Raw genomic sequence first — 27,161 nt, forward strand, 5'->3', positions numbered from 1 at the left:
AAATAAGCATTTTCTTCTGGCAAAAATTCTTGATATCTAAATATAATTGTCCTTTTCAAGTGATACATAAGAAAAACATATACGTAAAATAAATAAATAGTATTCAAGTCATAAAACACATAAACGCTGAAATGGAAAACAGCAAAAGCTGTCGTGATTGCTAGGTAAAATTCTGGCATAGTAAGAAAAAGGAATTCCTGCCTTACTCTGGGAAATCATCACCTTGATTCTTCAGGTTTTATTACCCAACAGAAGAGTTGAATAAACAGGGACATACTCTGTCTATATGCCTGTCTCTTTTTTTCATTTGTATCCCCAGTACAGTCCAATATCTGGCACGTAGTAGGCATTTAAAAAATAAATGTTTATTGACTATTAACTAGGATATCTTGTTCCTTTAGAAACTCTTTTACATATTACACAGTCAATTTTTCTCTGTGTGTCCTTAAACTCTTAAATGGGGAAGGAAAAACATTTATACTGACCTTGAAAACTCTCAAAACACAGTTTCTAAGTATTGAGAACACAATAGATTCTAAGCTTCCTTTCTAGCTCAGCACTGCTAGTGAAAGACTTTGACGTAAGGAAAAAATTCCTTATAAAACATATAGGTATTTTATTTAGATGATATGTATTTGTGTGTGTGTGTGTGTGTGTATATATATATATGTATGTATGTATATAAAATCAACACAGTAAAATTCCATTATTACACTGAGAGAGATATCAGTAAATCTCCTTAGCATTATTACAATAAAACATAGAGAATGAAAAATTTAAGTCTAACAATTTATATCGCTGAACTTAGGAAATTTATATCACTAAATGTGCAGTCGAACATCTTACAAGGTAGTCCTCCTACTCTGATACTTCAACATGATATAAAAGTAAATTTCTGAAGGCTATGCCAACAAATCACAAATTCCTTCAGTCTCTTAGTACGGGGGGAGACTATGCTGGTTATCTGAGAGTGAAAACAGGCAAACCAAGAGAGTGCCACTAATAAAACATTGGCTACCTGGTGATTTTTGATTTTCTTTTTTTGGTCACAGAAACTAATGAAAAGTTTTGTAAAGTACATCAGAAATATTCACATTGATGGCATCACTGTTTCCTAAGTAATGAAACAGATACTGAACTATAACAAGGATCAGTCAAACAATAGGTTTAGGAGTGTACGTGCTGAAATCACAGTCCAAGGGTTGGGGTAGAAGAATAAAGGCTCTTTTTAAGGGACAAGGCTCTTATACTTCCTTTTCTAATTCTCTCCCAAATGAAGTGTGTCCTTTACACAATGAAGGCTTGATAAATGCTAATGAATCTTCTTCTCGATCTCAATATATATCCCTATTTTTGGTCAAAATGAACCAGAACTTCGGAATGAATCTGAAAGATACGCCTCATACGGTTAGTAACATTTTAATGGCGATAGGTCACTTGATTTATACTCTATGTAATTCAGGGAATTATATAAGCTATACTATACTACAAAGTTAAAATATTTTACTTTCCTTATTATCAATACCCTCAACTTCTCAAACTCAATTGCACTATTATGATGACTGGCAATTAAGCCTGATCATGCACTAAAAAAAGAAAGGGAAAAGGTTTTACTGGTCTCAGGAAGACTTTATAGCTATCAAGCCTAGAAATACAAGGGTTTACATATGACATTATTGAAAATAAAGACTAGTAATCTGAATTATAGCTCTGCAAATCATAATAAATATTTTTAATAATCATTTTCCAGTGGAATTGCTTATAATAATATGATGCTTTCCAAATATCACACACAAACCATATCTACCACACATCTATGTTAGAGAAAGATCTAAGAGGGAAGAATAATACAAAGGGCATTGTTTTATAATCCAAGAAGGAAGCCACTAACATTTCAGTTTTCTTGCTTCATTTTTAAAAAGTAGAAAAAAAAAAACTAAATTAATTTAATCAGGAAAAAGTTTAAGGCAGTACGGTATAATTTTAAGAATAAGACAATTAGATGTCTACTTTTGCAATTAGCACTGACAGCTATCCTTTAAATTCTTTTCTTATGTAGTCCCCAAAATAATTACAGAATTATTTTAAAGTGGACATTTATAGATTCTCACATATTAAAGACTCTAAATCCTATATTTTTTTTCCCTAAAATTAGCTTAGGAATAAAGTAATCAAAAATCCTTTCTTGAATTCTAGCTACCATTATAATATTTCTACAGACATTTCTATAAGATATCTCTTTCATGTAATAATATTATATAACAGGGTCAGTGATGAAGACAAAAACACTAAATCTATGAAATTAAAGGCATCTATGGCCCTAAGAAATTAAATTCTTTTGACTAGTTAAAAAAGAGAGAAACCAGACAGAAAAATTCCTAAAGTATTCAAAACCAACATCTGAAGACTTCTAAACTAGTGAAATCATAATTTTTTTTAAATCATGATTTTCAACTGGTAACTATAAGAGATAACAAATACAGTTTCCTGTAAGTAATGCAATAAAATCTCAAGGAAAAGAGATATATTACTTTTTTGTTATTGTACCTAAGAAGGCACAAGGAAAGGAATTAAGAAAAATATGAAAAAAGAAAACTTCAAAGCAGCATCCATTTTAGAAGGGGTTTTAAAAGAATGTTTTATATATTAAATACTTAATTTTTTTCTATTTAATAGTACCAGTTAATATGAGGCATGAACAGCACTTTTGTCTCTTCTATTGAAAGCAACATGGATAGCCAATTCAATTTTACTAACAGCATTGAAGAAGAGCCTGCCGTAGCACAATTAGAAGATGCCAAAACCCCAGCCCTCAGTGTTACTCTGAGATTTATTAGAAGCATAGGATACTAGTCTTTCTGAACAAGAGCATGTCATAAGCCAGTCTATTAAACAAAAACTGAAAATGAACATGCAGAGTTTCTTGAAAACATATTTTGCATATATAGGCCTTGTTTCAAGAGGTGAATTTTATGAATATCACAAATGCAAAATATTTTCACCACATTACAATATCTTAAGTAGTTGGTTTGATTAGATTATTTCATTCAGGGTCAGTTATACAAACCTTCCTAAAGATCAATAAACTTGGTAATAGCTTAATCTGGACCGCTTCCTTTTCCTTCCTAGACTACATTTTAACAATCAAGATAAAGTGACCACTATAAATAACTTCAGTCTTCTTAAAATATTAATTCTACAAATACAAAGATGAACTTTAAATCTAACATAGCTAGCATAGACATAAAAAATCATTTGATCAAAAACATCAAGCCTTAACAATTAGATCCTTTTCTTAGAGGGAAAAAATCCAAACTCTAGAGTTCTCGAGTATTTTCCTTCTGTCCTTGTTCTCATCACAATGTCCCCACTTTCTACATATTACATAATCTAGTGTTACTTGAAAGAATCATTCCAAGGTAGAAACATTTTTATTCACCATGGCATGAAACATTTTTAACTTCAAACCTTATTTACAATATAAGTAAAACCTTAACTGTTGCACAACTGATTCCCTCAAATAACTGTATTTTCCTTTTTCCTCCATACTCTACTCTTAAGAAGTGAATCACAAAACAAAACAAAAAGCTGCTAAGGGACTTACTCAAAACCAACTTCCAGAGTGTGTAACTTGGGGACAACAAATATTTAACCTAACTTTCTATAGCTATACAACTATGCAATAAGGTAGAACGTTCAAAATGATGAATGAAAGGCATTATAAGATCCTCAAAAGAATTTTAATTCTCTTCATTATGCTTTAAGGGAGAAAAATGTACTAATAATATTTTACAAATATTTTTCAAGAGATAAAACAAAAGAGGAGTTCTACTTAATAAAAACAAGCCATTCTGCAAACATTACAGTTAAGGTTTAACTTGTAATTTTATTCTAATACAACGTTGACCAACTAAATCACGTGATTTTCTACGTAAGAATTATGACACAATTGGATGGCCATGCCATCAGCTTCAGTGTCATAACTATCATATGGTTACTCTGATCCTGACACGTTGGATTTGGGCTAGGGCTGTAGGTCTTCTAGCTTCCTTTACTTCCATATTCCCCATCTTTGCTCACTTCCCTTGACAATTCCTTCTTTCTCTTTCCACCTCCCTTCTCAGACCACACTGTCATGACTGTTGGTCTGAGAAAGGTATGGATGTTGGGTATTGTTGGTCAAGGGGAATAAAGATTACGTGGAGGGAATACAGAAAGAGAACCAGAGGCAATGTTAAATATCAAGGTAGTTGGCCATTAAGAAGAAATTTCTTCTGTCTATGCAAAGATTCATTCAATTGTAGCTCTCCAGGAAGAAATGATCAGAAACAAATTATCAGGGTGTTTTTTTTCCAAAACAGCAATGTTTTATGATATACATTGTTTTAGTTTTATTAAAAATTGCCTGATACATGTATTCCAGTCCCAAAGACCACAAAAGCAAAACTGGAACATAAAACTAATCCTTGAATTATGCTCTGTATTACTTTTCTCTTTGCTTTTGCATTTGATAAATGAAAAGAATAGCTTCAATTGAAACCTGGAGCTTTCCAGGTCTTCTGATTTCTGCAAGACTATTGGGAATATAGATTTGGAATTGAAAGGGACATTTAAAATCGTATAGTCCACTTCATTTTACGTAGGAGGAACCTGAGGCCCAGAGAGGTTAAATAACTTGCCCAAAGTCACAAAAACATAGCAAGGGAGAGCTGGGATGTGAACTCACTTCCTGATTCCAAATTCAGCCCACTTTCCACAGTCACATGTTGCTGCCCTCTATAAGAGACCCCACAAGCTATAGTAGACATATCGCTTCTTTGATGAGGTATCGAAAATTTCACTTGACTAACATAACTGCACTACAGCTATTTAGATAAAGTATAAAAACAGATAGTCAACTCTCAATTACTTATGCTAACATAAAATCTAGTAGTTCAGATAATCTAAAATTATTAATACTTAGTTTTGAACTACATTATACATATTTCTCTACATTATATATTTATACTTCAATATTTTTGCAGTTATATCAGTAAAGCATAGAGTGGCACTAAAACTACTTTATATATCTTGATAAATACTGAATGTACAGAAGAGGATGGCAACTGGGCAACTTTTAACACTATAATTTTAAAAAATCTACAACAGACATACATAACCGATAGCTGACAATACAGGTTAAAAGAGTATGGAACACGATTAGCTGACTTCTGCCAGTTGGCATCATATTTGTATTAACTAGAAGGCTACTGGCCATATCAGACATCTGGAGGCAAGAATACAATATTTAGGACATCTATGCTTTTGCCAAATAACGCCATTCTCCCATCTTATAGAGACCCCTCGGCATTGCACAACCACAGGATGAGCACTTCCCTTTCCAGGCCAAAAGTGAAAAGAAACAAACCGCAGGCTAAGGTTACATAGGTGTAGCACCTTTTATTCCCAAATACAATTTAGGCATTTTAAATAAAGCTCGTGCTTAATGAATATACCTATCACCCTTACTCCTAATTCTTTTAAATTTAAAAAAAAAATACCTTTAAAGCTAATTAGTTAAAAGTTATAAAGCTAAACTAATAGGCCAGAGGCTAATAAAGCAGTCTATGAATTATATACCATTGTGTCTTTCTTTTTGTCATTTTACCAATTTTTAGTATGTTCAAGAGGGCAAAGTCATGGGTTAACAATCCTCATGTAGGGTAGTCTCCAATTGATAAATGGACTGTGTTCCTAAAGTTCCCTTTAGGCTAGCTGGTTTAGAAGGAGTATTTTCCCTTATAAACAGTATTATAAATGCTAGTTAAGAGGAAGAATATTTTCTAGACATTCATCTCACATGAGGCAAAACCAGAGTTCATTTCAGGCCTCCTTTCACCTTGGTTCTCTATTCTGGCATCCCACTCAAGTATGCTTTACTGTCCAAAGTGACTTATTTCTTCTCCTTCCCCAATCAAAATCCCTATTTTTCCGTGTAATTGCTTTTATCTGGGTGTTCCAAAGAAAGCAATCTGAACTAATTTAAGGGATGATTAGATGGTTACATCTAATCTTTTCAGAGGTATTTGTACTTTTAAGAAAGGTGCTGACTCCAAAGGCACTTTAATTGGTGGGATTTCAGAAAGGATGAGTTAAACAATACTTTAACTAGGAAAACATGTTTTGAAGCAAAAGATATACCACGAACAGGTCAGCTGTGCCACCACGGTCAGCCTCCTAAAATGATAATGCTTTTTCATAGCAGGTTTTTCAAATCTACCAGAGTTTCTTTAAATTTCCCATTAAAAACAGAACAAAAAACCTTGTCTCGTCCAGCAGCGCTGCAGTACTGAGGAAGGGTGGAACAGCTATTTACATGTACGGGTAACTTCTATACACTGAGTTTTAGCATCCTAGCTGTCTTACGAGGTACAAGGGGAAATAACGGGAATTCACTCAATTTGATAATACTGGAAAAAAAAACCAAACTCACAACACTTTCAGCATCATTTTGGTAAAAAGAAGGGCAGCACACAGTTACATAAGGATTACCGCCTCCCTTACAATGAAAAGGAGGGTTAAGAAAGGAAGTAAAACTTTAATCCACCAATCTTGTCACTTGTTAGCAGCTTTCATCAGAAGTTTGTTGAGGAGTGTACTGGGAGTGCAAACAGAGGTGCTCAATTATTTGTGTATTTCAGTGATCTATGTTTTATTCTTGATGCCCGTTGGTATAAATTAAGAATGGACTTGAACATATTAAAAAATAGAACATCCTTTTGCCGTCCTATTTTAAAAAATTGGATAAGAGTTTAGTAGAATATAGGAGAAGCCTCACAAAGTAAATCAGTATGTAGTACAAAAGAATAAACTGATATTTTTATTGGGCTTCTTTTGTTGCACTCAGATTATAAAAATGTACCTGAAATGATTTTTAAAACAACTTTAAAAGTATATCTTGTTTGTTATGTAAGCATTTATAGACATAGGATTAAATATATTTGGGGAGAATCATGGCTGAACTTAAGATTACAATTGGAGTGTATTTTCTAATTATATCATTTTCTCTTTTACTATACCACATAATGTTGCTGTGCTGAAACAACATGAAACTTTGTGCAAATGTGTACATAAAGATCAGTATGATACAATGAAGGGAAAGCTGGACCTGAAGTCAAGAGGTCCTAGGTTCAAGTCTAGCTATTTACATATGCTGGCTGTGTGACCAAGTCACTCAACCTCTAATGACCCAAGCAACTCTTTTAATAGCACAGGCGATAGCCGAGTTGCCAATAATCTCTACAGGGAGTTTTCATGCCATGGGGCTCTCCTAAACTGACTGAATCATAGGTAAGTGCTCAAACAGCCCAAAATATATATGCATAATATATGTACACTTATATAAATTTAAACACCACACAAATATACATACACATATACATACAGGTACGTATATTATGTGTGTGTATGTATATATGTACACAAATGTCAATAGACAGATATAGATAGATAAAAGACTTAGGTGTTTATTAAATCAATTTTACACGTACCATATGTTGTACCATTACTGAAATCACTATTGAAATAATGGTACATTTTATATTTTCCCTGGAAGAAATAAAAGAAGCACTTTTATTGTGCTTTTCTTTTCAAGTAAGTTATATGTACTACTTACCTGGGGGTGGAATCAGAGGTGGAGCAGTGCTGACAGTTGGAGGAGGAGGAAGAAATGGAGGTGGTGGGAGATGAGTAGGAGGAGCTCCTGGAGGGAAAAATGGAGGTGGTTTGCTAAAATTGTTGTCTACTTCAGCAGCAGATCGTTCCGAAAGAACCTACAGGAATTAAGAATATTTGTACATATCTATTTAATTTATATTTTCTAAAGATTAGCTGTAATTAAAGTCTTGTTATTCTAGAAAGGAATGGAAAAAAGACAACAACTGAATATTGCATAAAACTGAGTTAAGGGATAGTTTTGGAACCAAGCTTAAAATATTCAAGTTAAAATTCCTTTTTAAATCATTAATTCTCTCTCTATTAGCATACATACACACACACACTCACTCACACACAACACCTTTATTATCAGGTTCTACTGTGCTTAAAAAAAAATAAAGTCAGCAAGTGTCATTTATAAGAAATTGTAAACTTAAAAGGAAAAGTCCATGTAATATGTTGGTACCATATAAATACTAACGGTGTTAGGCACCAATTGTATACTTATAATACATTTACTGAGCAGAATTGTTTCAGGGAAAGTATAAGTTATAATTGGGAGATGAGAGATCATTCTGCATTTCTGACAATATTCAGTATCTTATTATAATGTAATTATCCAGTAGAATGCAAACTCCTAGAAAGCATGAACTGTTTTCTCTTTGCATGTGCAATATAGTGCCTGGGGTAGAATAGGAATTTCATAAGTGTTTCCTGAGAGTAAGGGGAGAAAGCAATAAGCATACAAATGGCTACTATGTGCCAGGCACTACGTGAAGAGCTTTACAGATATTTTCTCATTTGATCCTCACCACAACCCTTCAAAGTATGTATTTTTATTATCTTCATTTTATTCCATCAGTTGAGGAAACTGAAGAAGACAGAAGTTAAGTGACTTGCCCATGATTACACAGCTACTGAGCGTCTGAGGCTTTCCTGACTGCAGGCCCAGCACTCTCTCCATTGCTGCACTAGCTCCCTTCATGGCACAGTCACTAAGCTCAATCAGTAGAAGTCACAGAGCCACTCACTCCAAGTTTTATTCCCAGTAACACACATTTAACTGTGGGCTAATCAATTTATATTAATGTTTTAAAATTTTTTAAAACAGGGACAAGTCTCATTTGCCTCAGATTCACAGTAAGGACTAAGTAGTGTGCGCATTCAAAGATCATTTAGACTAGTAGCATCAAACTTGCTGAGCAGCGCACACAAATCCCCAGTGCACGGAACCAGATTAAAATGTAATTGGGAAATGTTTAAACAAAATAAATAAAAATAATATACAAAACACATCGTGTTAATTTACTTTTTTCTAAGTCAGTATATAGCCCACAGAGATCTGTTTCTATTTGAGTTTGCCACTAATAATCAGGCCAACTTTCTCATCTTACAGATGAGGAAACTGAGGCCCTGAGGTATGAAATGAAATGTCCCAGAGTCTAAAGTCCCAGAGACAAAATCAGAATCAAGAATGAGACTTATGACTCCAAATGAATGTGCAAATTAGTGAAAACGTGTTTATTAAGCACCAGGACTGACTGTGCTAAGCACTTGGGATAAAAATACAAATTCTTGTCCTCAAGGAACATATGTTCTGCAATACAGATCTAATTTCTTTCTACAATACAACACTTATTTAAAGAAATGACAGAGACAAGCATAGTGGTTAGAGGATTTGACAATCCTTTCAAATATTCTTATTATTTTTATATGATTCCTTTATATCCTTTTCTTTTGTGTGTGTGGGATAGGTAGGGGAAGGAGACAACTGGGGTCAAGCACACATAATAGCTCAAGCTATTAATGGTTTTTTGGGCCCTGGTGGCTCAGAGTGAATGTAAATAGTAACTGTTTCTCTTTTGGACAGACAGAAGCCTGAAAGTATCCCCCTCCCAGTTTGACTTTTTTTTTTTTTATTAAAAGGACCATCCTTTGGCTCACTTTTTAAAAATTTCCTTTTTTTTTGGTTTATTTATTATTTTTCCCCAGTTACATGTAAAAGTAATTTTTAATAGTTGCTTTTTGAATTTTGAGTTCCAAATTCTCCGCCCCCTTCCCCCATTGAGAAGGTAAGCAATTTGATATAGGTTATACATGTGTAGTCATGCAAAACATTTTCCTAACAATCATACTGTGAAAGAAAACAGACAAAAAAAAAAACCCTTAGGAAAAATAAAGTAAAAAAAAAGCATGCTTCATTCCATATTCAGACACTATCAGTTCTTTCTCTGGGAATGGATGGCATTTTTCATCTTAAGACCTTCCAAGTTGTCTTGGATCATTCTCTTTTGGAGAATAGCTAAGTCATTCACAGCTCATCATCTTACAATACTGCTGTACCTTTGTACACAGTACATTCACTGTATGTCAGCCTTAGCTCACCTCTTAAACATCCTTAATCACTGAATGTGCTTTGCCCAAAGTGAGAACTCAGAAAGACCTTAGCTTAAAAAGACTAAAGTCTCCCACTGCATCCTGGGACATCTTCAGTCATCCTGAGCTGTATCTGGCCAGTGGACATAGCTCTGGAGAAAAAAGTGAGGGTGGTGACCTTGCACAGCCCCTCCCTCAAAGTAATCCAATTCAGTTGCAAGCCATGGCATCACCTTCCTGATGTCATGTTCCTTTTCAAGAGTGAAGGACAAAGTACAACAACAACTGGGGCTGTATTTGAACTCAGGTTTTCCTGACTCCAGGGCCAGTGTTCTACCCACTGTGTCTATATGATTTATTTTTAAAATATGCATATGTACTGCAAATTAATATCAAAAGATATTACCATCTATATAGGTGAAAAGATTACTAATCAAACTCCTTTATACAAAAAAACTATTTTACCAAAGCAGATCATTATCTCCGAACTTCTAACAGTATTCTTAGTCTTAGTCTTTCCAAAGTACTCTGCTGTATTTCCATGAGCTAGGTGATGCAACAGATGAAGAGCTAGATCTGGAATCAGGAAAACCTAAGTTTGAGTGCCATCTCAGGCACTTATTAGCAGTAGGACCTCAGTGTATTGGGGATCCTTGAAGAGTTTGGCCTTTGTTTCCTTTGATTAATTCAGTGTCTTTGATTGAGTCCTACTAGGTGCTAAGCCCCAGGCCCAAACCCCTATCTATTAGGTGCTAAGCCTATGTGGGTGTGAATTGGTAACCAAGGTGGCACTCCACGTGGGGCCAATGAAGGGAGGTGCTAACACCAGAGCCAATCATAGGAGCCTAAGTTCTGTTTGCTCAGATGACATTTGATGACATCTGAAACTGTATAAAAAGGAAACACAGAGCTATTTGCTTAAGGCTCTTACTCCTGGGGATGTGGGACTCTGGGCAGCCGCTGTAAGAGTCTTCCAGCTGAACTCAGATGTTGATGGTTCTCTCGGTAGTTATCAATCGTATTTGGTCTATTGATGTTTGTAATTTGTTTGTTTTTGCTCTGAAGTTCAGAGTGCTGGCTTTTTCCCCTGAACTACTTGAATGATATTTGTATGCTGGATTAAATTGAGACTGTTAACCCCTTAACGTTGCTTTCCTTAGTAAAGCAGATCAAAAGAACTTGGGCTTGCAGTGTTCTGTGAGCTGGGTAGTGTTGGTTTTACACCGCCCACAGTAGCTGCTAGCCGATTGTTGAAACATTTGGGCAAGTCACTTAACCTGTCTGGCTCAGTCTCCTCATTTATAAAATGGGGCAGTAAGAGCACCTACCTCCTAGAGCTGTTGTAAGCATAAAACAAGATATTTGTAAAACTCTTTGCAAATCTTAGAGCTCTATGTAAATGCTTAATACCCACACGTATAAACATGCAAACATATCTGTGTGAAAATGAATAACTAGTACTCTATGTTATTATAGAACCATCCTTTATTCGATGGTGTTAGAATACTGTTGGATTCTTTAGAGCAGTCAAATCTGCTTAGAACTACCAGGGTTTTGGTTAAAATAAATAAACAAAAACCTTGCAGATACTTTTTCAAACTTCCAATAACTGATACTCAAAAGTCAAGAGGTACTAAGATACGGTCAAAATGGATATATGACCTATCTGAAGTGCGGAACCTGTGGCCTTGAAGCTACGTGTCGTTCTCTAGGTCCTCATGGATTCAATCAAAGGACTGCATTTGAGGACTTACAGGGGTACGTGTGGCCTCAAGGCTGCAGGTTCCCCACCCCTGAAAAGAGAAACGTAAGGAAATTAGAAGAATATAGAACATATTCCCTATCAGACTTGATGAGAGAAAAATTTATGACTAAACAAGAGTTACCGTAAAGAGCACTGTGAAGTATAAAACGGATAATTGTGTTTACATTAAATTTAAAAAGTTCTGTACAAATAAAACCAATATAGCCAGGATTGGAAGGAAAGCAGAAAATTGAGGGAAAAATTTTATAGTTTCTCAGATAAAGGTCTCATATCTCAAATATATAGAGAAATTTGTCAAATTTATAAGACTGAGTCATTTCCCAATTCTTAAGTGGTCAAAAGATATGAATAGGCAGTTTTAGGAAGAAGAAATCAAAGCTATATATACTTATATAAAAATGCTCTAAATCATTATTGACTGGAAAAATGTAAATAAAAACAATTTTGAGATAACATCTCATACCTATCAGATTGGCCAAAATGACAGAAGAAGAAAATGACAACTGCTAGAGGTGATGTAGAAAAATTGGTACACTAATACACTCTTGGTGGAACTGTGAACTGATCTGACCATTTTGGAGAACAATCTAGAATCATGCCCAAAGAGTTATAAAACTGTGTATACGGGGCAGCTAGGTGGTACAGTGAGTAGAGCACCGGCCCTGGAGTCAAGAGGACCTGAGTTCAAATCTGGCCTCAGACACTTGACACATGTACTAGCTGTGTGACCTTGGACAAGTCATTTAACCCCAATTGCCCTGCCAAAAAACCAAAAAATTGAAAAAAATTAAAACTGTGTATACCCTTTGACCCAACAATACCACTAGTAGGTCTGTTCCCAAGGTGGTCAGGGGAAAAGAAAAGAACATATACGCTCTAAAATACTTATAGCAGCTCCCTTTGTGGAGGGAGCTAAAACTAGAAATTGAAGGGATGCCCATCAATTGAGGAATGACTGAACAAGTTGTGGTATACAACTGTGCTGTAAGAAATGATGAAAAGGCTGATTTTAGAAAAACATGGAATGACTTCCATGAAATTATGAAGAGTAAAATGAACAGAACCAAGTGAATGTTGTATACAGTAACAAAATACTATGTGAAGAACTATGAATGATGTTATTTTGAGTATTTTAAATAATCAAATCAACCATAAAGAACCTATGAAAGAAGATGGTACCCACCTTCAGAGAAAGAACTGATAAATCGAAGTTATGTACAGCATGGTTCTATACACACACACGCACACACACACACGTCTAATGGTGGCCTTCTCTAAGGCAAGGTGGGGAGGGAGGGAAGGAGGGAAAAAATAAAAGTTGCATAGCAGAAAACAAAAGAAAACTCAGAAAGAAGCACAGAAAAGCAGGGTAGCTTTGAAAACAATGGGTAATATTACATAGTTTAAAAAAATGAATAGTGTAACATGGAGATTCATGGTTTTCATATTGAATCCTCTTTCTGCGCTGTGCTGTGTACATGGAAATGGTTTGGCTTTTTTGGTGGTTGTTTGGTATTTAAGTTCAAAATGAATAAAATTTTTTTAAAAGTTTTAAAAAGTGAAGAGGTTTGTATTATTTTAATGACGGGTGCCACATCTTATTTCTCTATTTCTTCTAATAACTAGCACAATCCCTTGAACCTAACAGATGTAAAATTCATCTTTCTCAAGATGAGAAATAATCTGCTGATCAGAAAAAGAAGTATTAAACTTGAAAATACTCAACCTGGATGTTGCTATTTTCATTTGCACGTCGCCTTCCTTCTACTCGGCTGATAGTGATAGTCTGACCAATTACATCTATTGTGCCAGATAATCTCCTGTAATATAAATCATATTAATTCAGTGTCATATCTTGAGACTTTTCTAAAAACCATTTTAAAGTAAAATTGAAAAACAAGTGTAGTTAGACCCTGGTTATCACTCCAGAATAAAATCATATTATAATACTGGTCCAACTATAGACCATCTCCTTAAAAGGCCAACTTTTTAGTGGAAAAAGGTACATTATGTGAAATAACACTGCCTCCCTTGGGTTTTAGATAAGCTGATCTATGGAAGAAATATGGCCTATATTCAGACCAATATGGTACTTACTTGAGAAAATCTCTATTTACTGAATGAGATTTTTTTAACTGCTTGTTTTATGTTAAGTTTCCTAATAAAACAAGCTAGATAACCAGTATTATCTTCACTTCCCCAACTTGATCACATTAAAATAATGTTATAGGAATACTACAAAAGCCAGGAAATTCAGTTAAAACTGTACAATTAATTCATAATTGAATCTGTTAAACTAGGTAGATAATTAGAATAATGAGAATGATAACTGGTACCATGGGGCCATTATATATTGCAGCACATATGATTCTAGTATAGACTTTTAGAATATTTTAATGTAAGAAAAATATTTTAATGAAAAATTTTTCATTTTTTACTGAGTCCATTATGAAAGCATAAAAATAAAAATTAAGAAAGCCAGTTTTCTACTTTTGAAAACTACAGGTTTTAGAGAATAAAACTAGAATGTTTAATGCCAATTTTATCTCTGAATACTTAAAATTCCTTTAGACTTTAGTTAAGTTCCTTTAGGACTAAAGAAAGTTCTAAGGCCATGTAGAAACAATACAATAGCAAAATAAAAACTCAAATATCTTATATGAAAAGTAAAAAATAATTGTGGAAAATATTTGCAGTAAAAACATGGTAAAGTTGATATTTGCTGAGGGTTCCTAACATATTAGGTTTGTTCAGTTGTGTCGTTTGTGTACAACCCCATTTGGGGTTTTCTTGGCAAAAATACTGGAGAGGTTTGCTATTTACTTCTCCAGCTCATTTTACAGATGAGGAAACTGAGGCAAACAATGGTAAGTGACTTGCCCAGAGTCACATGGCTAGTAAGTGTCGGAGGCCAGATCTGAACTCAGGAAGATGAGACTGACTTCCTGACTCCGGACCTAGTACTCTATCCACTGTGCCACATAGCTGCCAATAAATGAAGTACTTTATGCAAATTTCTTTTAAAGAAAGTCTTTGTATTTGAATTCACAAAAAAAGCATATTGTATCTACATTACTGAACTACAAAATCCTTACATAGACTTTCAAATTAAAGATAAAACATACATAAAGGTATACTACATTAAATTGAGAAAGAAAATTAAAATTACTATTAATGGAGAAACTGAAGATTCCCTTGTACTCTGCTGAATTGCACACCTAGTACTAAAATGTAAAAACTTTTAAAAGTACATGTAAAACTGTCCAGTTATAATAAATCATAATATATCTATGTAAGAATATAAAAATATATAAACTAAGTATAACAAAAAGTTATAATAAATATTTTCTAACCGCACCCTACCTCCAACCCCCGGTATTTATTTTCTCTTGTATCACTACTGACTGACCCACAGAAATAGCAGAGAGCAGAGATAACATGAAGGCTAAGAAGAAAATTTCAATAATCTCAAGCTCTACTGAGCACCGAAAATCTTTTGTTCTTCATATATCCCATGGCCTCTGGCTATTTTCACTATCCAAAGTCACTCAACAACAGAACTCCATTTAAGCTTGCCCTTCTGAACAATGCTCTGCGCTGCAATATCAAAATCTCTCTCCCTTCTACTCCTTCAAAACAAATGGTCCCTGAGCAAAAGTACCAAGTAGAAATTAATATGATTAAAGTAATTGCCTCTAAGGCATGAAGGACTAAAACTTGTTGGCTAAAATGCTACTATAGCTAAATAAATTTCTAAATGAGTTGAATATTGCTTGTAAAATAAAATCCTGGGCAGGAAAGGCAGTTGTATGAAGGATAAAGGTACAAAGAAAGTTTGCCTACTCAGGACCACTCCTGCATTAGGGGTTCTCATTCTAATTCTGAAAAGCTGACAATCCTTACATATATATATAGCAAGAGGCCAATGTATAATCTAATAATGGTCTATGCGTACAAGGAAAGCAAAAAATAACATTCAATCACAAAAAAGTTTCCATATATATATATATATATATATATATATATATATATATTCGAATAAAATTTAGAAATATAGTTTACAGTCACACAAGAAGCAGAAAAATCTGAAACAATGATGAATTGAGTATTGGGAACTGGGGATTTCTGTGAATAATACGATATACAGTCAGCTTCTGCGCATAATATATATCAAGAAACAATTAACTAGTTAACTTTTAGAGATTTCAAAACTAAAATATCAAGAACTTTCATTTAAAGCCTCAAATCTTTAACTCCAAATTGAATTGACTTCTAATCCAGGTACCCTTTATAAGATCTCTTTCAGAAAGAGTTTTAGTTACTATTTTCATTGACCACAAATCAGTATCATCAGTATCATTTTTGTTTTAAGATTATCAGATGAGAGACAAAGAAATAGTATTCATTAATCAGCCAACAAGTAAAGTGAGGTATAAAACCCCAAAGTCATACCCTTTAAAGTGTCAAGTGATTAAAGCAACAGATTGTGACCTGACATAATCACGAACTATTCATTTCTATCTCCAGTTTTCTCTAGTTATGTTGTTCTGATATGTGTTAATTCTTCTACAACTTTCTACCTGAACAGTACGAGAATAATTTTCTCTATAACATAGAGATAAATTTAAAACCATACTGATGACTTTATGTCTTAGATCAATCTTGATTACTAAAAAACAGGGCCAGAAACAAACATATGTAAACTAAAATGTTAGGTTTTAAAATGCTGTCATCAGGAAATATAAGTTCTCTAAAGCATGTCATTTGAACACGTTCTTAAAGAATGTAAGGAACAACAATTTAAATAAAGAAGAGAAGAAATTTGTATCTGTCTTTTCTAATCTCACATTTTGACATAATGGATATCAAATTATTTAAGTATCTCCAAACACTGGTGACCTAATAAAGATTAAAAAAAAATACCAAATATCACCATCAGAAAACACCAAATAACCACAATACTGTAGTATTTAGTCATTTGTCACATTGTTTCCCAAAATTTCCAAATTTTCAAGCCACAAAATGCACACAAAAATTTTACAGCAAAATTGGTACTAAATACATTATTCCCCTCTCAAAATAACCACATATGAGGTGTGACTATCTTTTCTGTGTTTAAAGGAAGATGTTATTTTGGAGAGTATACGGTAATCACAACTGTCAATATGTTATTTAAACACTCCAGCAAACTGAAAGTTATAACAAACAAATCAAAGAATCTAGTACTCAAAAGTGGACTTGGAAGATATAAGACCAAAAATTAATCCTAGAACCAGAAAACTTTGAAATCATATTTTACAATCTTCGAGAGAAAAGAAAGAAGAATCTCAGAGAAGTTATTCGCTAGTAGGCCAGAACCAGGAACTAGTCGTCTCGGCTTAAAGATTGCCACTTTTTCTATAACATCAAAGCATCACTCAAATGTCTAATTTTTTAAAAAATCATAAAAATTAAATTATCTGCTCCCTTTTTGCTTGCAACAATGATGCTGTTGGCTGACATAGATTACTAATAAGGCACATAAGTTGAGACACCCCCACGACTAGCCACTCTTGTGAAATAATCTATCCTCTCCTATACAGGCCTTCTTGGATTTTGAATTTGAGCTGATGGCTGCCAGAGTTAGAGGCATAATCTTAACACTATGAAATTAGTTTTTTCTACATATAAACTTCCTCTCCTCACCCCTACCCTCCAATTATGTCATTAGCAATATATCCTACCCAGGCATCAGCACATCAATGCTACTATGAAGTGTCTGGTGACGCCATTAGTGGAATACTAAAAGATAGCTAGATTCAAGCATGCATGGTCTATACCTTTGATTTCACTAGTGTTGCCACCTCCCAGTGGGAAAAAATCCCTCTACCAATGCAGATTAGGAACTGTTTTAGTTTTAGGGCCTTAGGAACTGAAACGTTAGAAGTAACTTGTTTGGAGATCACAATGTCAGTTATATATTAATATGAGGTAGGTTTTTAATCTATATTTTCTTGACTTTGAGGCCAGCTCTAACCACAATACCACACTATTTCTCTAATATGCCTATCATATACAATTTTGTTTTTACAGAATGGATTTAGTACTGTATAATGCATATGTAAACAAGGGACCTGTGTTTCTGTTAGTATAAGGAACTCTCAAGTGGTGATCTATCAGTAGAGATATTATCCCTTCTACAACTTAAGAACTTATCCAGGTTGGTACAACTACTAAGTATCAGAGGTGGTCTCCCTGACTCCAAGACTAGCATGCTATCTATCATGCTATGTTGCCTCTGTGTATAGTATAAAAAATTAACTAGTTAATTTTAGAGATTCAAAACTAAAATATCAAGAACATTAATCTAATAGCCTAAAATAGCAAAAAACAAAACTGAAAACATTTATTGCACTGCAAATGTTTACAATGTCATAAATCAGATGCTTCACTTACAAGGGTTCTACTTAAAATACTTGAGAGTGACATACCTTGGTAGAAGTGTTACTGAATAGGTCAAATGTTAACACGTTTGGGAGCACTGGCTGCCTTCTGAAAGGGCAAGCTTGTTTTCTCCTAGCGAGAAACTCCAATGAAGGCAAAAATAAGTATGCTCAAGAACCTAATTCCAGATATGGCAGAACTGCAAAATTTTTGAATACCAACAATGTCATCCTTCCACTCCCTCCTGAATATTATTATTCTTTGTAAAACAATTTGCTTTTATTTTTAAGGGTATCCCTTTTTTGGGGGAAAAAAAAGCATAAAGTTTGGAGAGGCAGTATAGTACAGCAACCCCAATTCCAATAAAACACTAGCCTTGGGAATCAGGAAACCTGATTTCTAAGTCATACCTCGGGTCACAGGGCACAGAGCTTCATGGAAATCACATAAACTCTTTGAACTCCAGTTTCTTTATTTTTAATATTGGGGGTGGTTGGGGGTGTGTCTATCCTTAAAAGATAAATAGTCAAAGGATATGAACAAACAGCTTTCAAAAGAATTATAAATTATTAAAAATAAGATGAAGAATGCTCTAATTCACTAATAAGGACAGAAATTAAATCAAAATACTGAGGTTTCACTTCACACCCTGCAAATCAATAGGGATGATAAAAGATGGGAAGCAATGTTGGAGGGGCTGAGGAAGATAGGCACACAGGTGCAATGTTGGTGGAGCTGTGAATCAGTACAATCATTAAAGAGCAATTTGAGATTACACAAATAAGGTGACTAAAACGTCCACATCCTTTGACCCAGAAATTTCACTACTGCACTTACACACCAAGGCAGACCATTGATAAAAAGAAAGCACCCACATACATCACAATATTTGTAACAAAACTTTTTGTGATAGTAACAGATTATGTTCTAAGAAACCATGAATGTCAGCACAAACAGAGCTACATGAACTGATACAGTAAAGTAAGCAAAGCCAAGAAAACAATACTACAATAATGTAAATGGAAAACTCCCCCACCAAATAATCAAAAGTGAATGCTACTAAATTATGAAGACCAAGCATGGCTTGAAAGATCTAGATTTTATGTGTAAAAAAAAAATCATTCAAAAGCTGGGGGAGGCTAGCGAGATCTGCATTAGCAACCAACTATCTTACTTGCGTTCCTCTTCCGTGATAGTAATGAAATAAATAGTTAATTCCTTGCCCTCTTTCCCTTCAGATGTCCTACAGTAGCTTATCCTGACCTTCAACCTTCATGCTGGGCTTGGCAGTTTTCTCAAAAGTGGGAACAAACACAGCAAACATTCTCCTGCACAGGCCAACCTTACTGCCCACTCTCCAAACTTGGGACATAGTCTCTCTGAACTTTCTTTCCACCAACAAATACCTTGTTTTAGAGATGGAGGGGTACTCTACAGAGAGGGTTACTGTTACTTATTTCCTCATCCTAGTGAAGGCCCTGATCAACTGCAAAGCTTAAAAACCTTAATATCTAAAGGATACCTTTCTCTCTTTTCCCATTAGTTTCTAGGGCTACCTAGCCTCTAAGTGGGAAAAGAGTCAGAGCTTCCTGACAAAGTACTAACACCTTATGGGTAGAGGAACTCTCAGGGAATCTTTTCTACCATCAATTTCTCTCTAGCTTCAGGTACATTGATGAAGCTTGCAGTGAGATCCCTATTCCCAAGAAACGAGGGCAGGAATTTGCTCTGTAGCATCAGTTTCAGAGGCTTTTGGCACACTTTAACATCAAACGAGGGTAAGCTGTTGTTAGTGACGGGAAGAGATTGGGGCCTGAGCTGTCCATAATATACTAAGGATAAAATTACAAAGGCGTATGTAAGTTTTATACAAACCAAATTGGGTGGGGAAAGAAATATGGCTTTTTTTTGACCACTGTGGTGTATATGGAACCTGAGCAGGTTTTGATAAATTTCCTAAGTTCTCTTGCTGAGTGAGTAAAATTGAGGAGGCTCTCCTTAGGAATGCACTAGCAGTAAATATCACTATGCCTTTCACTTCAGATTCTAAGGAAGATATTTCTAAGTTTCTACATTTATCTATACTACTCACTTTACTAAGGAATTGCCTGATTCAAAACTTAAGTTCTTGACTGAGACCTAGGAGATGGACAGAAACTCAAGCAAGGCCGTGTGAATAAAGTTGTTAAAGGTTTTCTCAACATAAAATACCCATCCTTAGCTATATGTTCGAACTTAAGTGATCTAGAAGATACATAAGACATGTTCTGGATTATATGGATTTCACTATACCTAGATCATATGAAATAATGATCTATACATTTAGCCTTTATTATTTGCAATCCATAAGAGGATCTTAACTTCGTTATTTTCATTGAGAACGTATACTTAATATATGTATTACAAGAAAGCAATTTTAAAGTGTTAATCCACTCATAGATGTTAAAACAAACTTAATTTTCAATTCTCATATAGACTATTTAACACATTTCTGTAACTGGGAAATCCCACAACCCATTCCTTGAAATAACATAGAAAAATACTTTAAAAATCTGTAAGCATCTTTAAAAATTTATTCAACCTAAGTAATACAGTAAGTACAGTTTTGGGCATGCCTATCACTTCATTTGACTTCTCTGATTTCTCATGGATAACAATAAACATTTTGTGAACTGTAAAGAATGAGCTATGAATTGATGATATATCTCTTGGCAATAAAAGTAACTTTCTCATTAGAGTATGATCTGTTAAAAAGTGTTCCAAGTCTAATTTAATCCTTATCTGACTGTGAGATTTGAGGAGTGGGAAGAGAGAGGAGTAAATCTCTTAATTCTCTTTAAATGTTTTGGTCTTCCTTTTTATAAAATGTGGATAATATCTGCCCTAGAGACTTTAAAGGATTGCTTTAAAATTCAAATTTATAGTTCTTAAAGCATCAGAGAGGATTTCTTTTTTTCAAGATATAAACAAAAATTTTTAAATTTTAGTGGCTCGGGTCATTTTCATTTAAATTAGAGTCTAGGGTAGAGGTGTCAACTCATTGTCCACAGAGCTGAAGCTAGAACTAGACTAAAATGTAATCTGGGAAATGTTTGACAAAATAAAAATAAAACAAAACATAAATGTTAATTTGTGATTTACTAATTCAATACGCCCCCAGAGATTTACTTCTATTTGATTTTGACACCACTGGCCTAGGGTACTTTTACAAGTTTTATACCACATTAAATTACTATTATTGATCATTAAGGAAAAACAGTTTGTCATATTAAAACACTGTGAGTTCTAGAGCTGTATCCCAAAGAGATCATACAAATTTGAAAAGGACCCACATGTACAAAAAATATCTATAGCAGCTCTTTTTGTGGTGCCAAAGAATTGGAAATTAAGGGGATGCCCGTCACTTGGGAAATGGCTGAACAAGTTGTGGTACATGAATGTAATAGAATACTATTGTTCCACAAGAAATGATGAGCAGAGGGACTTCAGAAAAACCTGGAAAGATTTATACAACCAGATGCTGAGTGAAGTGAGCAGAACCAGGAGAACATTGTACACAGTTACAGCCACACTGTGTGATGACTAACTTTGATAGACTTGGCTCTTGTCAGCAATGCAGGGTTCTAAGACAACTCCAAAAGACTCATGATGGAAAATGCCGTTCACATCCAGAGAAAAGAACCATGGAGTTTGAATGCAGATTGAAGCAGACTATTTGTTCCCTTTTTTGTTTTGTTTCATTTCTTCTTTCTTTTGGTTCATTCCTTTGGTTACAATTTTTCTTTACAACATGACTAATGTGAAAATGTTTAATATGAATGTGTATCATATATCCCATATGTCCTATATCCTCTATATATCATATAACCTGTATCAGATGGCATGCTGCCTTGGGGGGGGGGAAGGGAGATAGGTGGAAGAAAATTTAAAACTCTTGTGGAACTGAATGTTATAAAACTAAAAATAGCTTAATTTTAAAAAATACCGGAGGGGGGGAATGAGAATTTAAGCTTCAATTTTAAGAGAAATTCAGGAAATTTAAAAAGGTTAGAGTCAGATACAAAGTATACCTACTAATTCCATTTCAAAATATCTTTCTTGCATAGACTATGATCACCTTTTGGGAAAAGTTGCAAACTACTGGCATAATTACAATATACTGAATGTTTTGTGTGTATGGCACTATGCTAAGCATTACAAGGAAGTAATATATGCCCCTTGTCTTTGAGAAACTCTCAATATGGTTTTGGAGACAACTCTCATACCTTTTAGTACTTCTTATATTACACTTTCACGTTCTACATTTTATAGTCAATTTTATATAGATAATTGACCTAAAACTGTACAATAACAGGGACCAGATTTTAGTCACCTTAGTATACTTCAATATACAAAGCTCCTGGTAATTATGGCTCATAGAAGCAGTCTGAGACCCCTCAAGTCCAGATGTTGACATTTCATTTCCCCACCACTTGGAGGCCCATCTGACAAAAACCTGTTAGTAACTGTCATCTTCTGCCCAACCCCGCCCCCATACATACACCCCACACCAGGTCCCCCTTCTTATGCCTTTGTGTTCATCTGGGATGGAGTTAGGGTAAAGACTGAAGGGGAAGTTTGTTTAGGCAGAACCATTCATCTTTTGCAGATGTATCTGTTATGCATATGTTAAATCTGATAATAAGTCCTGGCTGTTTTTGATCCTTATGGAATGTTTTATTCACTTATTTGTATATTCTGTATAAATTAGAAAATGAAGAAGTGTGAATAACATTGTATGAAATTTTAAAAAATGGCTCATATAGTAAAAATATTTCATATTTACATAGCATTTTAAGATTTACTAAATGCCTTCTGCCAAACAACCCTGAAAAATAGGTAATAGATGTATTAATCTCATTTTATAGATGAGGTAACCGAGGCTCACAGAGATTACTGACTTGCCCAATGTTACACAGTTAATAATTACATGATTATATATCTAGAGCTGGAAGGAACCACAAAAGGCACTTAGTTCAATTCCTTACTATGACAGATGAGGAAACAGACCCAGGGAGGTTATGTGACTTATTCAAAGTCACATATGTTGTAGTTGGCAGAGACAGGATTCGAACCCAAGTTTTCTGACTCCAGTCAGTGCTTTTATCGCTGTACCACTGGATCTTGGATTTGAACTCAGCCCTCTGACTTTAATCAAGTGCACTTCCTACTACACTATACTGCCCCCTTAGCTGAAAGTTTTGCTGAAACAAAGATTAAGAACATACCTAGCAAAGACAGGCAACATCCTATTGGCAATAAAGAAGTGATACAAGTGCTAAATACCATGAACTCAGTAAGACTGGTCACTATGAGCAGGGGTAGGTGGAGATGATTCATGGAAGATACAGGATATGACAGGTCTTAAAAGCAGGTAGAATGAGGTCTAGATAAAAACTAAGGAATAGGCTACAAAACAGAACTTAAAAAGGCCCAGAGACAGGAAACATAAAAGGCATGTTTGATAGAAGGCAAGACATGAGTTCAAATCCATTTCAGGTCCTTCCTAGGTGTGTGACCCTGGACAAATCATTTAACCTCTCTCTGCCTCAGTTTTGTCATCTGCAAATGAGGATAATAACAGCACCTACCTCACAGGATTGTCATGAGGAGCAAATGAGGTAACATATATAAAGCGCTTTGCCAATCCTAATTATCATTATAGAAAATAATTAGTTTGCTTTTGACTACAGTGGACAATTTACATGGAGAATAATAACTGATAAGATTGGAAAGGTACTATTAAGCCTAGTTTTTAAAAGCTTGAGGAACAAATGAAAGCTGTGTATGAAATTGATTAAATAGGCTGAAAGGTTTGGGACTGAGGTGCAGTTGGAAAGTTTCTTTGAGAAGGGCACATGAGGTTTTGAATCTATGACCAGCATAAAACATTGATTAGAAGGGAGACATCACGGAGAGGGATAAAAGTTATAACACCGCAGAAGTAGTCTTGGTGTGAGATAAGGACAGGCAGGAACTCTAAGAATATAGAATGGAACACATATAAAGCACTAATAACATTTTTTGTTAAAGGTACCATTAGACACAGAAATTTTTTTTTTAATATTTGAAGACTAGAAGTATCTCTTATCTGACAAAAAGATATGTGTTGCAATATCAAGGCACAGATGTGGCAAGTTTAAGCAAAATCTGTGTCCCAGTAAACAAAACAAAACAGTGGTAATCATCTCAAGAGGAAGGGCTCGCACAACATTCTTTAGGGTAGTCTTACCTTAAGTCAGGCGATTCGGCCCTCCCATATCGATCCTGCCACTTCCCGATGCCTGAATTGGCTTTTCTGGAGGCAGAACTTGTCTGAGACTGAGAAGAGGCGCTGTTTCTGGCAAGATAAATTTTCTATGTCTTTTCCTGTATCTTTACTACTATTATATTAGGTTTCTTTCTCATAATTTTCATTCCTTGACAAATTCTTTTTCATGTCCCTATATACTACTCTTTGTACCCCACAAAGAATACATCACACTTAATACTAAAACTTCTGCTAGCATTTAAATAGAAAAGTGCTATCTGCTAGTTTAACACCAGGAGTACTTTTAGAAATATTTTCTAGGACAGTGCTGCATTATGTAAAATGTTAAAATAGGAAGAGTATGACCCAAACCTCACCAGATTACAACGTATGAAGAGAAAGGATGTTATGAACAAATTTCCTGCTTTTGTGCGCAAATAACATTACTTTAATTTTTGTGGGTTCATAAAATTGTACTAAGACTTTATATTCTTTCCCTTTACTTTTCATTCAAAAGAATTAAGAGATTTTAATGAAACCAATCATTAAAATACTATGTCAAAAATACTTCATGATAAAACAGTATTCATTATATAAAACAAATTCAATTTAATCCCTTCAGAGTACATTTTAAGAAAGCTACTTATAAAGAAAAGTTAATATCACCTATGATTACACAGAATTAATGTGGGAAGTTCAGCTATTCATCTTTTTGCAAAGTTCAGTTACTTATCTTTTTGCTATTCTTTTCAAGTATTACTAAAGGATAAAGAGGTTCTATCCAATAATTTAGGAAACTTTTGAAGATTAATGTGGCAAAACATTCTGATCGATACATATATTGAACATAACATTTTGGCTTGGCCTTGTTTCTCCTCCAAATGTAAGGTCATTTTCAGTAATAAAACCTTTAGCTTTGTCTTAAGAAACAATGCTATTTAAAAACCTGCTGCATGCAGAATATAGATAATATGTCATCTGAGAACACAATAAAATTTTCAGTGAAAGAATATTAGCTTAGTGATACTTGGAATAGTGTTCTCTATGACTATATGAGACAAACAAATCTAATTTTAGACTTCTGTAATCTAGTCTTAATACATTTCATTTCCATTCTTTTAGCATTTCAGTTCCACATAAACAGTTTGGTATTGAAAGTAGTGACTTACATTAATTCAAAAGGTCTCCTCCCCCACCCCCATTTTGGCTCCAATCAAGTGAAAATGAACTCTATAATAAAGTCCTAATATCAAATGGGTGTTATTCTTTATACACAGAGACAATACTACTGATATACTCACAATAGAGTATACATTTTCTAGAAATGATGACTGAGTCGTATTTGAGCTATCCATCCTTGCTAGCCTTAGCATTGTGATCAACATCAACAAGCGTAGGAGCAAAGGGTAGGAGATTTAGTGTTCTGGGACTAGAAAACTCAGTAAAACAAGATGACCCAAAAGGAAATTAAACTTTTGACTAAAGTACTACAGTACTGAGGACAAATTAATTTAAAGCTAATTTTAAATCCAGGTGTATCAAAACAAGGCAAGATTATATTTTAAGATGCTATGTCTTCTTATGAAAAATTAAATATCTTAAGTCATACATTTTATATTCTGAACGTTTTCTATTCTGCTGACTTGTTAAATATTCTATAATTACATATGTATGAATATATATAATGTATATACAATGTATAATTACAGAAATGAATATTCATACAAACTAAAAGTTGATTTATTTTAATAAATACAATTTAATATGAATTTGATCTATTAAATGTTTACAAACACTGATTCTCAAAAGAGTATCTTTCTTGCTTCTTAAATTCACTAACATTTTAAAAATAAGTTAATTTTAAAAAGTTGCTAAGAACCATAGTAAAACTAAATTGAAAAATATATTATGTTATTTTCAATATACAAACTTAATTGACAGTTATAAGCTAAGAGAATCATTAAAATAGTATTTTTTTTGGGGGGGGAGTTAAGACAATGCTTGTATTTGGAGTATAAGATATCAAAATACAAGGAAGTAACTCTTTTGCTAATGTATTTGTCAAACTTTTAAAAATAATATGTTTAATTTTGATCACCGTGATAAGCTCCATTCCTATATCTTTAACAACAGTCATCTGTTCTGCATGGCTTATTTACCTGGATACAGGGTGCTAAATGAGATGACCTTGAGGTTCTTCACAATTCTATTCTAACAAAATACTTAATCTGCAATGTCATGAATAAGTGTTATATTACAGAATCAAATACAGACAAGACCTTAAAGCACTTAAAAGTTTCAAAAATATGCTAGAATATAGTTTTGATCTGGGTCAGACCCCCCCCCAAAAAAACTTTCCTGGATTTAACACATAACAGAAAGAATTCCCTAAATTACTTTCAATCTGGGTATGCTATCTGAGATCTTGCATTATAATCAGACTGGCCTCCAAATATGGAATTGGCCATTTACTATTTTATGTTAAGAAACTATTAGCCAGACATGTCCCATTATAACTGGTACGTAGTGGGAAACATATTATTACAGCTAATCCAAACCAGAAATATGAAAATCCTACTTTACTTTGGAAGACTTCTTAATATGTACTCTTCC

The 27,161-nt window shown here is 34.2% G+C and overlaps 1 protein-coding gene across 10 annotated transcripts in view; it reads right to left on the minus strand.

Moving 5' to 3' along the window:
* FIP1L1 (factor interacting with PAPOLA and CPSF1) overlaps positions 1-27,161 on the minus strand; it is an 86,120-nt gene that overhangs the window by 33,633 nt on the left and 25,326 nt on the right. For 6 of the 10 annotated variants that reach the window (XM_036762627.1, XM_036762626.1, XM_036762628.1 and 3 more), the window contains 3 exons: positions 24,531-24,638; positions 13,563-13,656; positions 7,655-7,811 (listed from right to left, as the gene is read on the minus strand). In XM_036762627.1, coding sequence (XP_036618522.1) covers positions 7,655-7,811; positions 13,563-13,656; positions 24,531-24,638 — 359 coding nt within the window. The remainder of the gene's footprint in view (positions 1-7,654; positions 7,812-13,562; positions 13,657-24,530; positions 24,639-27,161) is intronic. The other 4 variants (XM_036762630.1, XM_036762629.1, XM_036762632.1 and 1 more) reach the window with 1 other exon arrangement.

This window comes from Trichosurus vulpecula, chromosome 6 (assembly GCF_011100635.1).
Source record: "Trichosurus vulpecula isolate mTriVul1 chromosome 6, mTriVul1.pri, whole genome shotgun sequence".
Classification (NCBI taxonomy): Eukaryota; Metazoa; Chordata; class Mammalia; order Diprotodontia; family Phalangeridae; genus Trichosurus; species Trichosurus vulpecula.